The sequence below is a fragment of the Haemaphysalis longicornis genome, unplaced genomic scaffold (genome assembly GCF_048455015.1).
Source record: "Haemaphysalis longicornis isolate Haplotype H1 unplaced genomic scaffold, Haemaphysalis longicornis Haplotype H1 scaffold_3, whole genome shotgun sequence".
Taxonomy (NCBI): Eukaryota; Metazoa; Arthropoda; class Arachnida; order Ixodida; family Ixodidae; genus Haemaphysalis; species Haemaphysalis longicornis.
Genome location: NW_027526335.1, coordinates 45,185,999 through 45,198,387, shown reverse-complemented (window position 1 = coordinate 45,198,387; position 12,389 = coordinate 45,185,999). Strand labels below are relative to the sequence as shown.

Sequence of the window (12,389 nt, the reverse complement as noted above, 5' to 3'; positions counted from 1 at the left end):
AAGGTTATATGACGTCACCCTGAGGTCTCCAAATGAGACAGGTCATAGCTTGCTGGTACAATAAAACCTTGTTACAAGAGAAACTGTTACAAGAGACACTTGGTTATACGAGACGTTTAAATGAAAGCAATTTGGTGGGTCTTCTAATGTTTGCCATGTTAGCAAGAATCCATACAAGAGATTTTGGTAACAAGAGACACATTTCCCAGGTCCCTTGAGGGTCTCTTGTAACGAGGTTTTACTGTATCCTCGAATAAATGACTGCGAGACTGTACCAAAACGGCACTAGACTGTGTGATCTGTGTTAGCAGCCACAAATCTTGCTTTTGAGCAAACTTATTATTGTACCATAGGCTTTTCTTCAAAAGCTGTGGAGTTTAAGGTGCATGATGTGATGCCGTATAAATCAGGCTCCCCAATTTGGAACGAGACCACACAGAGCCTGACCTGTGTGCCTCACCTTAAAGCCCCTGACTTCTAGCTTTCTGGAATAAAACACAGCAATGTAACTGCAGCTACGTGGGTCCCACTGCGTGTGATGCCTGCACAGTGCTACGTAATTGAATTGGGTGATAAATGCATCAAGCACTTGGTTGGATTGCTGGCAACGAACGTGCAAATGCAATGGTGAGGCTCAGTATACCGTATTTGCCTGATTCTAATGTGCCCCCGATTGCAACGCACACACAAGTTTACTAATGAAAGATTGAAAAAATAACTTGATGCTTTGAAAAAATAACTCGATGCAGATTCTACCGCCTATGTGTAAAAAGTACGACACCACGTACCTGGCAAAGGACATTCTATTTGACGCATGCAACTGTGGCAGCAAAAATTCCTTGTGCTTCATAAACTTGCTTGCCCAGCTCCTGCTCGCATTAAAATTAAAGCAGAGAACATTGAAAGCTGACTGCGGTTCTGAGCCTGATTGTAACATCCACGCAATTTTTAAGACTACTTTTAGGAAAAAAGGTGTGCGCTAGAGTCATGCAAATATGGTAAGCATAGTCAGTTCACATGATCGTCGAGGCAGTTAGAACAGCAGATTTGCAGGCATTTATCTGCTTATAGCTCTCTCTAGCAGACAACTAACAATTGAATACAAAGCTAAACTGCTTTAAAACAGACCTCTGATCAGTTTCAAAATATGCCTTTACAAAAACCTAGCTCCGATTGTCCTAGTAAATATTTGCTGCCCACAATGAAAAAGCTAGCCGCACTCTTTGGTAGTCACTAAATGATATTAAATAACCTCTGCATTATATGGCACAGTGGCTGTCCTAAAGGTGCTCGTCCCACTTGGTGATTTTTCAAGTCGCGATAAAATCACAAATACGCAGTGGACATTTGCAGAATGCTGCCTGTGCTAATGTTACTGCACTTAAAACCATTTTCCTCTTGTTGTTGCTGTGAACAAAGTGCAAAGGCAAAGGAGTCAGGTCCAGGATGAAGGATAAAAAATACAAGAGCCCACCCTTGAAAGCAGCAGAACCCAAAGGAGTGGCGCGAAGCTCTCCGCTGTGCTTCTGGAGGAGGCCCCCCTCACACAGGTCATCGAGGGCCTGGTGTAGGGTCTCTGACGGGTCCTTCCCATCCTTTCGCTGCTGAAGGGCGAGCAGTGTCGCATCCATCACGCTCACGAGAGACTCCTCGGTTTTGGCCACCTTAACAGTGTGAGCATCAATTACCGTCACATGTGCAGCCTCCCATTCCCCAACGGCACTCAGGCTACAAGGGGCGAGCGGTGAAAAGCTTCTCATTCAGCCACGTGACCTACTGATCTTAGCAAAATAAAGCTCAGTAGGGTTGATGCTCAGACGAGTCGGTACGGCATCTTGGAAGAGGAGTGGTGAAAAGACAAACTGTGCAAACAGGAAGCAAGAGACGATGTATATATCCCACATCTTGTCCCTATGGCTTATCTTAGGGCTCCTCATCTTTCAACACAAAATGAAACTGCACTCAAACATTCAAATTTTTTTTTACCTGTTAAAATGTGCCCTTCCAATTAACTCCCACTGCTTTGATATTTGCCAGCTGAACAGCATGTATCCTTAACAGTGTAGTGGGTGGTGGTTAGTCCTCAAAGTTATGCGAAACACTTCCACACTGAACTATGACAGCCACGAAAGCTTGCGGAATAAAAGGAGCAGCCTCTAAAATTAATTCTGCCCGCCAGACATGTTTTTTTCTATGGGTAACATTTTCAAGCAAAGCTTTACTACTTTCGTCCAGCGGTTTCGCGAAGGATGCGCAAGTTAACCTTTTGACCGGAGACACACCCCCGGTGACACACCCCTCGAAGCACATCATGTGATTCGCCGGGCTTGCTGTCGGCGCTGTGCACAAGGCCCCGTTTTTAAGTCGTTCTGCTCATGCAGCGGAGGCGGCCGCGACGGGAGTGGCCGCTCAGCTGATCTGCAGCCGACCAAACCCGCAGCCTCCCACGCATGTGCCGCTGGGTCGTTTCGGGCTATGTGACCCATCTTGCACCGTGTTCACCATGAAAGAAGAACACCGCGCTCGCCGAAAATGAAAGCGAGGCCGGGCCTCCTTCTGTGAGCGTTGCACGGGACCGAATGGCTTGGGAGGGGGGGGGGGGCGGCAGGAGCGGCTTGGTTAATTTGGTGGGTGTGTGTGTGTTTTTTTTTCTTTTTTTTTTTGTGTGTGTGTGTGTGAGAGGGGGAGGGGGGGGGGGGGGGGGGGGGGGGGGCCGCCGTGGACGGCAATACAGCAACATCAAAGGTTAACCAAGCGAAACCAAGACTCAACCAGACTAATCCAAGCTTTTGCTTTGCATATCCAAGGTTGGCTGAGCTAAGCCGCAACCATTTTTTATAGGTAATGAGTTTGGCTCTGAACTTGAAATTTACTTGACATTGCCAAGAGATAACACCTTCAAGAAAGGGGATTTCCTTTACTAACACAGTGCAGAACTGTGCTAGATGGTTCTGGTGGTTCTGGTATGGGGCTACAGCTGCTTCTAGATACTGTGATGAATTCCAAGCTTGAAGAGGTTTTATTTTTGTGTGGGATGGTTCATTGGGGCTCATTAGTACGGGCCCATAATGCGTACCTGCTTTTGCGAATAATTTTTGTTTAAAAATGCTGTTCTACAAAAACAATAAAAGATCAATTCATATCAGCATTTGCTTGAGAGCACAACTTATTTTAGTTTTAAAGCCAGCTGGCCAAATTTTGTCATAAGAATGGTCTGGCTGGATGAGCGCATTGCTACATTTGTTCAGCTGATATAGAAGCAAGTTTAAAAGTTCAGGTTGCAGCACGGTCCGTAACCTTCAGTTACCAAAACATAAATTAGCGCAGAGCAAACAGTACATATGAGATGGATGGGACTGCCATTTCACTGAATCTGGCATCTCTGTCTGTCTCCACAAACAATTGGACCCACAACAGTCAATGCTCACACGGCCTGTTTCTGGAGAGCTGATGACTGCAGGATGGGAAAAGCTTGCATGGATCGCTCAAGTGACGCAAAAGAAATATGCTTGCACTTATTACGACCAAGGCCTCCTGTAATGTCTGCCTCACTCTGTACAGATAAGTACACATCCCTTAGGCGCACATTCATAACGGCTGCACTCTACTGCTAATGAGCAATAGGAAAGGCCCCTCACGCTTCCTCGCCTTTTGCAGTTTAAGGTGCAAAATGGATGAAGGTCAGGAACCCGCACCATTTGTTCCCGCTGAATGCAACTTAACAATTGAACTGGACCCACCTCAAGGCCCACCATGCTCAGCAGCAGCATCTTCAGGGCTTTCTGGTCTTCTTGCAGGAGGTTGGAGTAGCAGCTGTCGACGGGAGCCTCCAGCAGCTTGCGCACCTGTCTCGGGCACAAGCGGCAATAAGTTTAGCCTGCCAACATAGCTGCCACTCACAGAGACAACAGATAGGTGCATGCAACTAGAAAGTAGCCACGTGAGAAGACCTTGTCCTGGTCCATTTTGGGAACCACAAGGATGCTCTCCCCAGACGAGTCAATGCCTGCCCGGCCGGCACGCCCAGCCATTTGCTGATAGACGCTGCGGGTCAGGAACTCAGTGCCAGTGTAGGGCGACTTGAGGATCACCCTGGAACGATCGAGGAAAGGTCAAGAGCACACGTCCATCGGGGCGAAAAAAGGCTACAAAATGGGAATAGCAAAAGATAACGTGCTCTCACCCCTTCCACTCCCACTTTACCCATAAGCCTAATGCTCAGAAAAAAAAAAAAAAAAAATAGTACTCCTGCTTTTCCTTGCTACACACTGAAATTCTAAACCACTAATGACACAACCACCTCCACCGTCCTTCCCCTCACCCATCACTAAACACTCACGACACCTGCCTTTAACGCAGATTGCAAACCGGATTTTATTTCAACACCCCTATTCTGTAGTACCCCATTTCTCGTGTTAACCCAGTACGCTACAACTGCCCTCCTTGCCATACTCCCTGCACCATATACCACCTCGTGTGAGAGAGCCTTTACTAACCAAACCCCCTCCTTTCTCAATCCCCCTTGGAGCACGAGTGTGAGCTGACCATTTCGCGGCCTGAAGGTCCAGAGCACCTCATCACACAGGCCTAAACAGTGAAGTTTCATTTTACTCCAGCTCAAATGCACGTTTTACTCACTCAGCCACTTGCTAGCCAAAGCTACACCCAGGCTGTAAAGTGTTCCGTGTAGAGAGCTATGAATAACTTTGGCAACGTTGGCATGTTTAGTGCACTCTGAAACCTTGGAACAGCAGCATTTCTGTTTCTCGCCTCCATTAAAAAATTTATGTATGTAACGGAGCCACCTAAGCAAACTAAACCTGCCACATTTTCTTCCTCTAGTCACACAAAGGTGAGTTAGCCTCTTCATCCAATCCTGACAAAGACGACAATGACGACGACGAAGGCCCCCTTAGGCCTTGGCCAAGCCTCCGAGAAAAGGACAGCAGCTTCCTGCACACCTCTTTGCCGGCAGATTGACGCCCGCCGCCAGCGTGGATGTGCAGGCGAGGCAGCAGAGCACTCCCGACGTGTACGCATCCTCCACGATGCGCCGCTCCTCCGTGGTGAGCCCGCTGTGGTGGTAGGCCACACCCATGGGCAGCGTCTGCCGGAGGACCCGGCACACTTGCCCAATCTCCGCCTTGAGGGTCTCCAGGAGGACCGCTTTCTCCTCAGCTCGGTGCTGCCGCAGCCGTCTATGGGGAACAAGTCAGGAGAATAGCCGCACTTACAGGCAGTGAAACATCGTTCGGACAACTAAGATGCCCCACTGGCTCCTTTCTTTCAGGTAAGGCTTCCCGTCATAAAGATGAGTCAGGAATAACATTCTAGACGTGCATTTTGTGTACTAATACTAGCCTTAACTAATTTACTAGACTAACCTACTAGTATTCGCAGGCACTGAGCACGACAGGCCCGAAAATAAGGAGAGTGTGGGGAGGAGCGCACTCACTGGGGCAGGAAGCGGGAGAGGAGCAGTGCCACACTCTCGCAGTTCTGCTTGGTGGGGCAGAAGACAAGGCACGAGTGGTCGGGCACCGTCTCCGACACCAGCAGCGACAGCTGCTCGGGGTCCTGCATCTGCTCTTGCTGGGAGAGAGAGGATGCCGCACCGGTTCAGTCAGGGAGAAGAAGCGAGTCAGGAAATTCAACACTCAGCTCGGAAACCATTGATAGCTACTTGAAGTGTTGATTAAGAAGCTTGAGTAATGCCTGGTGGCTGGCTAGTTGGTTATACATAGTTGGTTGGATTGCGCTGGTTAAAACACAAGACAGACCAAAAAGGACACATAGACGTAGCACATAGACATAAAAGGACACATAGACATGCACAGTGTATGTGTCCTTTTTATTCTGTCTTGTGTTACAACCAGCCCAATCCAACCGATGATTAGGAAGCACTAATCGAACTGGCCACCTTCAAATGCATTGGGTTTACAAGCGCAAACTCATATGTTTCGTGAACTTGATGTGCTTAACCACTGTCCTTCACATGCTCACTTCAAACATCCACGAGCATGCATGCAAGCTATCGCACACATCATGCATGGTCGGTGCAGTATGGTACTAATCACACCAGATCAGAGAATGATGAAGCAGGACTCTGCCCAGCACCTTGGGCAGCTTGCGGACCACCCGAAAGGGTTCTTCTTCGTATTTTCCCTGCTGCTCCAGAATGTAGTCTTCCACCTTGATGTACTCCCTCAGCTCTACCTGTGCGGGCGAGAGGAAGTCGCACCGTCAGAGGGACTAATAGGCGCACTGCAGTGGGAAAAAGCATCCTCAAAAATTGAGTTGTAACCAGGTAAACAGCAAGCATCCAGCAGCCTTGAAGAAAATAGCCTGACTAATGAAGGCTTGAGTACCAAATTCCATGCTCCCTTTGCTACTGGCAACAGGCCTTGGATGCTACATCAACCAACAAAGAGTGAGGACCTCAAGTTAATGTGGAAATAAACTTCATACGTGACACAACATTATGAAAGGCTGCTAAAACTCTTCTACTATTTTTAAAATTAAAGGCCAACTGCACTCAAATTTTACCTCGACCAAATTTATCTTTAATGCGTAGTAAGTACCTCCAAATCAGCTGGGACACAAGTCGTAGCCCCGTGAAACGCCTCGTTAATCAGTCAGAAGCGTTTAAAAAAGCTCCGCCACAGACCACGCTGCACCTGCCGGCGGATCGCGTTAACAGCCATGACGCGCCTGTGACGTTCCAGCCGACGGGGGCTTCTTCCTCTGGCCAGCCACGCAGCTGGAGAACCGGTTGAGCTCTGCTGCCCCGTGCGCGCGTAGAACTTGCGCGCAGACTTTCTCCAGAGCTGGTGACCGTCCGGCCGCTCGCTGGACGGCTGCAACGTCACTGCAATGGCCGCGCTCTCTTCGGTTTCGGTTTCAAAATTGCCGATTTTTGCTGGCCACTTGCGGCGTCTACGCGCGTATTTCAGCTGCTGCATTTTGTATGTTGCTTTCTTTTTAAGCAGACTATACGAAAATAGGGTTTTCAAGAGGCCGAAATTTTGAGTGCAGTTGGCCTTTAAGCATTTTCCTTGGACTTCCATTAAAAGCCACAACCCTATTTTTATGTTTATATCCTTATTTTTCCATAAACCATTATCATAAGCTAATCTAGTTTCAAATAAATCTGACGGCTGTGATACTAGATTAGTTGCAAAGACTGCTTTTTTAGCAGGGCTACATATCCAGGAGTTCTAAGCGACCACGTTTGAAATGCGTAACAAATGTGCGGCTTAAGTTGATCCGAAAGGTAATTTTAAATGAATGAGACCTACCGTCCACTGCAACACAATCGTATAAAGCTTCAGGCTCGTGCAGAAGCCCAACTGCAACCTCTTATACAGATGACAATGCTTGTGTCAGCAAAGGTGTTCGCATCCCCCCTTTTGCTTATGTCCTCAGAGTCATGTGCTCTAAACTTGGCAGGTTCAAACTATTCTTTCTATTGTTCCAGTGCACCCAGCAAGAAACTTGTCACCATACAAAACACAAAAACACATTGCACTTAAATACAAAAAAAAATTGGCGCATTCTCATGAGGTCATTGTAATTATGAAGCAATGCACAATAATACAAGACACCTTTACCAAGCAGGAGACAATGTCAAACAGAGCAAAGTGACCACACTTGGTTGAGGCAAACAATAAATTCAACGTGTGGGAGAAACACTGACCGGACGAAAGGACCCAACAAAGACCTCAGCACCGAGAAACGAGGCAAGGTCATCCATGTTTCCAATTGTGGCACTCATGCCCACGATTTGCGTGTGTGCTGGAAAAGGAAAACCACCGATTACATGCACTTCTTTTTGGCTGCGGGCTATTAGTAAGCATCGAGAGAATTTAATAACCAATCCTAGCACAAGGCGGCCAGACACTATTTTTTTGTGGCCCACAGAAAAAATGGTAAGTACTCCTGGGCCCATCGTAAATACAGGAAGCCAAAGCTCAAAGCAACTTTTTGTTAGCTAACAATGTTGGCCTTACATTGCTGACTACTCTGATTTAGCATATGAAGCTATACACGGTATGTTGTGCTACAACTCTTGCAGTTTATATTGCAGCATCTAGCAGAACCCTCTTTATTGCTTCTACTGCAGCTTCTTGGTCACAGTGAAAGCAACGGCTCAAGCAATGTGGAAAGCATACTCGCATGCTTTTCATGAACTACCATGACAAAAATCCTTTACAGAGAAGCTAAATTTACGTATTTAGCAAGTGTAGCATTCCTACTCTGGTTGTGACGCTTATCTTTAACCTGGCTTTATTGCTTTGTGTAGCCCAGCCAGAGCTGCTAATCACATTGCTCACATTTTAACCTTACTTACGAGACACGTGCTTGACCTTGACCAAGGTGCTTTCAAGTATGGCCCCCCTGCTGCTTCCGGCACCCAACATGTGAAGCTGCACAGTGGACGAGCACAAGTTAGGCTCAAAACAGAACAACCGTTCCATCTGTTAGCACATGTGGATGACATTTTGAAAGCATTTCAAGTTTTATATCAAACAAGCCTATAAAGTCTGTAGCTTCGCAGGAAGGCTGGAGCCTCAAGCTCATTTTGCATGCAAGGTGGTGGTGAACACGGCAGAGAGAGCCTCTCTTAGGCCAGGTCAAAATGCAGAAGTCGCAACAAATACCTATCTGCTTTTCGAAAATGACCACGAATAGCTTGTTTACCCAGGAGCTAAAATTAACTTCTTTGCTCTCCACATTGCATTGTTACAGTGCTCACAATGCGTGTCCTGAAGCAAAAATGTTTAGACACTATGACAGTGGCAACGAAATTCATCCCATCTCAAGCTGTGCTTGACTCGGCCTGCAGAGTGTAATTTCCAGAAAGCAATCGTTTGGCCATGAAGGCCGTGCACATCAGCCAAATCTATTGTCCCTTTTACCATAGCTCCCCCCTTTCTGTCAAACATGCTGAAACACATAAACAAAGCAAGAAATAAACATGCCTCATCAACGACAAGCAGTCCCAGCTCACTGAGCCTGTTTTGTTCAATGAGTGAATCGACCAAGAAGTGGGCTTTCTCGATGGTGGCAAAGTAGACCGCGCAGCGCTGGCGTCGCTTTGGTGGGGGCAGGGCGCCTCGGCTACCCGCATACTCTTCCACCAAGAAGTTCAGGTCGACACCAAAGCTCGACATAGAGCGAACCTGGACAGGGGACATAAACAGCACCCGCACACCAATCATGCTAAGGTAAATTCTTCAGGGTGTGCCAAGCGCGCCGAGACGCACACACACAGCACACTGCAACTTTATCTAGTTTGTGCATAATAAGAATTGTATAAGAAAGTACCGTATTTTTGCGCGTATAACCTGCCCCTGGATATAATCTGCACCCCCACCTTCAGCCCGCCGGAATAGAAAAAAAAGAATCCTCGCATATTGCCCGCACATTTGATACATGAAAGGCTGCACCAAAGCTACTGCTCAAGCAACACATCACATATAATGTAGAGAGAAAAACCGTATATTGAGCAAGTAGAATACACTGACTGCAAGGCGAAAATCACAATTCAATTGGTGTCACGGCTCTCGCTAGAGCTATCACTTGAGCCGCAGTCCTCACTGCTGTACACAAGGTCATCTTCGGTTCCATCCATGTTGTTTGCAGCTTGTTGTTTGTGATCAAGCATTGTGCTGTAGAGAATTTTTTGTGGTGATGTTGTGCAGGTTCGTTGGTTTATAGGTTTTTTGTCGAACTAAGAAAATTCAGTTGTTAGAGTGCGCTCGTCCTTGTTTTTTCTTCCTTGTCCTTGTACGTTTCACACAATCGCTGCCATGGAAGGCTTAGCCCGTGTTACTGCAAAGGAGCTCCACGGCACAACGCACATTGCCATGAAGCTGCACTAAAGGAAAAACCCCGTGTATTATCCACACTCCTACTTTGCCACTCAAATTTTCGCATTTTTGGTGCGAGTTATATGCGCGAAAATACAGTACCGATAAGAAATAATTACTCCAGGTTCTAGTGCCTAAAAACATGAGCATACAGAAGGTAACAAATAATTACACCAACAGGCAGCATTGCAGTAACAGCGGTAAAAATGCACATTGTGCCGAACTCCCGTTGATGATTGTCGCGAGAAAACTGCCTTCAATTTGTACCAATTCGAAGTCCCTCACATGTCCTACCCACGAGAATTTTCAGTCAGTGCGGTTATTCAAACATTATTTGTGCTTCTAATCCAACCAGTACACCAATCTGTGGACACTGAAATTTCTGTAGTCTCGTTCTTTCGACATCAGTTTATACCACCTAGATAAACATATTGCTCCACTAAGGCCAACACAACGCACCTTCTCCTGAACAATGGACACATACGGCAGGATGAAAAGGACACTTTTGTGAGAGCACAGGATTTCCTTGAATGCAAGGATTTCAGCGACGAGGGTCTTGCCTCCACTCGTGGGGAGAGAGTAGATGAGGTTCTTCCTTTGAGCCAGGGCAGGCAGGCTCAAGCATTCTTTTTGCCATTCTGCATATGCCACAAAGTGAAAAAAGGATAAAGAATTAAAGGTGATTAAATTGATACATGAGTCACTCATCGCAATTTCTGCAGGTCATTCCTATTTTAGTGATTCCCCAAAACAAAAGATTCGTGCTTGTCAACACATCGAAAGGCGGTTTAAGTGCTCAACTAGTTGCCTTAGAAAAACCTTGTATTCAGCTGGAACTGCGCTGAACTTACTATTAGCACTGGGATTAGGTAAGCAAGCCACTCACCAACTCTATTTGCACTTTTGAAACATAGCTGCACAAAAAAAAAAATTGCAACTGCACATCGCTGACACCAGCCGCTTTTTGTACACCATCAGGTTGGTTGGACATGCTGTATTTTGGGACACTGTAGCTCTGACAACAGCACGACTGCTTATACATAAGGCAGTTCAAAGTTAGACAAGATATCCACTGCCAAGCATTAGATAACCTGTTGTACAAGACTCTAGAGAATGGCTGCACTGTACGGCATTGCCCCATTAAAGCCTGCAAGATATATCACTAAATCGGTGCCACTTTACACTACTTTCTACAAGTTTAATCTCAAGTTTGTGAACATCACTGGAACTACATATTTTGCACAGACAAATTTATCTTCAGCAGACATCATTTACTGCATTTTATAGATAGATAAAAAAATATGTAGCTGCAATATGACCCCACTGGCTCTGTTGCACAGCACAGTTATAGACAAACCATGACTAACTGTTTTTAATTGCGTCACTTCATTCCAAATTATGTAGACTGTAAATTTAGTTGGCAGATGTTTGACACTACACAATACAGTGCAGCATAGCAGATTGGCTTTGGTTCAATCAAGACCACCCCAGGTTTTTTTATTAAGTGTTGTATTCTATGTACAAAAGTTTTTTTTTGTATTTATGTTTGACAAAAATAAGGCCGCCACGATTACATCATCACCCATGACGTCTCAATTAACAGCAAACACCCAAACCAGTGAGTCAGCACAGTAGACTTCAGCAACCAATCAGACTGTAGTCTTTTTATCCTACATCAGTTAACTGCATACATCCTTTTTTACGTTTCTATGGTGTACAAGGGTGTGCAGGCCCTTTTTTTCTGCTTAATTACTTTCGCATCTCTTGTTAATTTTGCTTATTTATATTTCGTTGCAGCTCCGACATACTAACAAGAGGGGAATGAAAATGCTCTTCCATACGTGACAACTAGATCCAGTGTGCGAGTGCTACTACTCAGCGATCATTTGGTGATTATTTGTTCCTACAAAGATAACAAATTGAATTCGGCCTTACCATACAGTTCAGTGATGCCATGGTGCAGTTCAATCAGGTTGCGTACAATCACGGGGAGGCCGAAAAATGAGTCTTCACTGGAGATGTTAGGGAGCGCTTGTTGTGGTGTAAGCGGATTAAGGCACAGGAGCTTTCGTGTGTTCTCACGAAGTTTTTCTTTCACCCTTTCAATGAGCGATACCGATCCGGACTGGTTCAACGGGCTCAGCCCACCCAGGTATGATATGTTCAAAAACTGCGGCTCGGAATCGGCTTCTGAAAAGCGAACACGGGAAACGTCAAAACTTTGTACAACCTAAATCAACATACGTTAAAGCATCCTCACCTGTGAAGCTTGAATTTCTCAGTTCCACGCTTTCATCCGCGTTGCTTGTGGTTCTATCCATTGCTTCTAAGCAGCAATTAACATGCGCAATTAAACTTTTTGTAGAAACAGAAACTGGAAAGAAAAGAAATCAGCCATGAATCAACTTTGGCGGCAACGCTAGCCGACACTAGGCACGTGGTCAAACATGTGATCACATTGATGATGATGATGTGTTTAAACCAAAGCGTTTCGGTTAGCGTCTTCACGGCGTTTTC

The 12,389-nt window shown here is 46.0% G+C and overlaps 1 protein-coding gene across 1 annotated transcript in view; it reads right to left on the bottom strand.

The window, feature by feature from the left end:
* Mus301 (mutagen-sensitive 301) overlaps positions 1-12,344 on the bottom strand; it is a 19,964-nt gene extending 7,620 nt beyond the window's left edge. The window contains exons 1-12 of the mRNA XM_077703046.1: positions 12,133-12,344; positions 11,808-12,062; positions 10,332-10,510; positions 8,982-9,182; positions 8,351-8,426; positions 7,697-7,794; positions 6,118-6,216; positions 5,456-5,592; positions 4,962-5,198; positions 3,951-4,092; positions 3,741-3,845; positions 1,475-1,664 (exon numbers count right to left, since the gene is read on the bottom strand). Coding sequence (XP_077559172.1) covers positions 1,475-1,664; positions 3,741-3,845; positions 3,951-4,092; positions 4,962-5,198; positions 5,456-5,592; positions 6,118-6,216; positions 7,697-7,794; positions 8,351-8,426; positions 8,982-9,182; positions 10,332-10,510; positions 11,808-12,062; positions 12,133-12,193 — 1,780 coding nt within the window. The 5' untranslated portion in view covers positions 12,194-12,344. The remainder of the gene's footprint in view (positions 1-1,474; positions 1,665-3,740; positions 3,846-3,950; positions 4,093-4,961; positions 5,199-5,455; positions 5,593-6,117; positions 6,217-7,696; positions 7,795-8,350; positions 8,427-8,981; positions 9,183-10,331; positions 10,511-11,807; positions 12,063-12,132) is intronic.
* Positions 12,345-12,389: the final 45 nt, after the last annotated feature.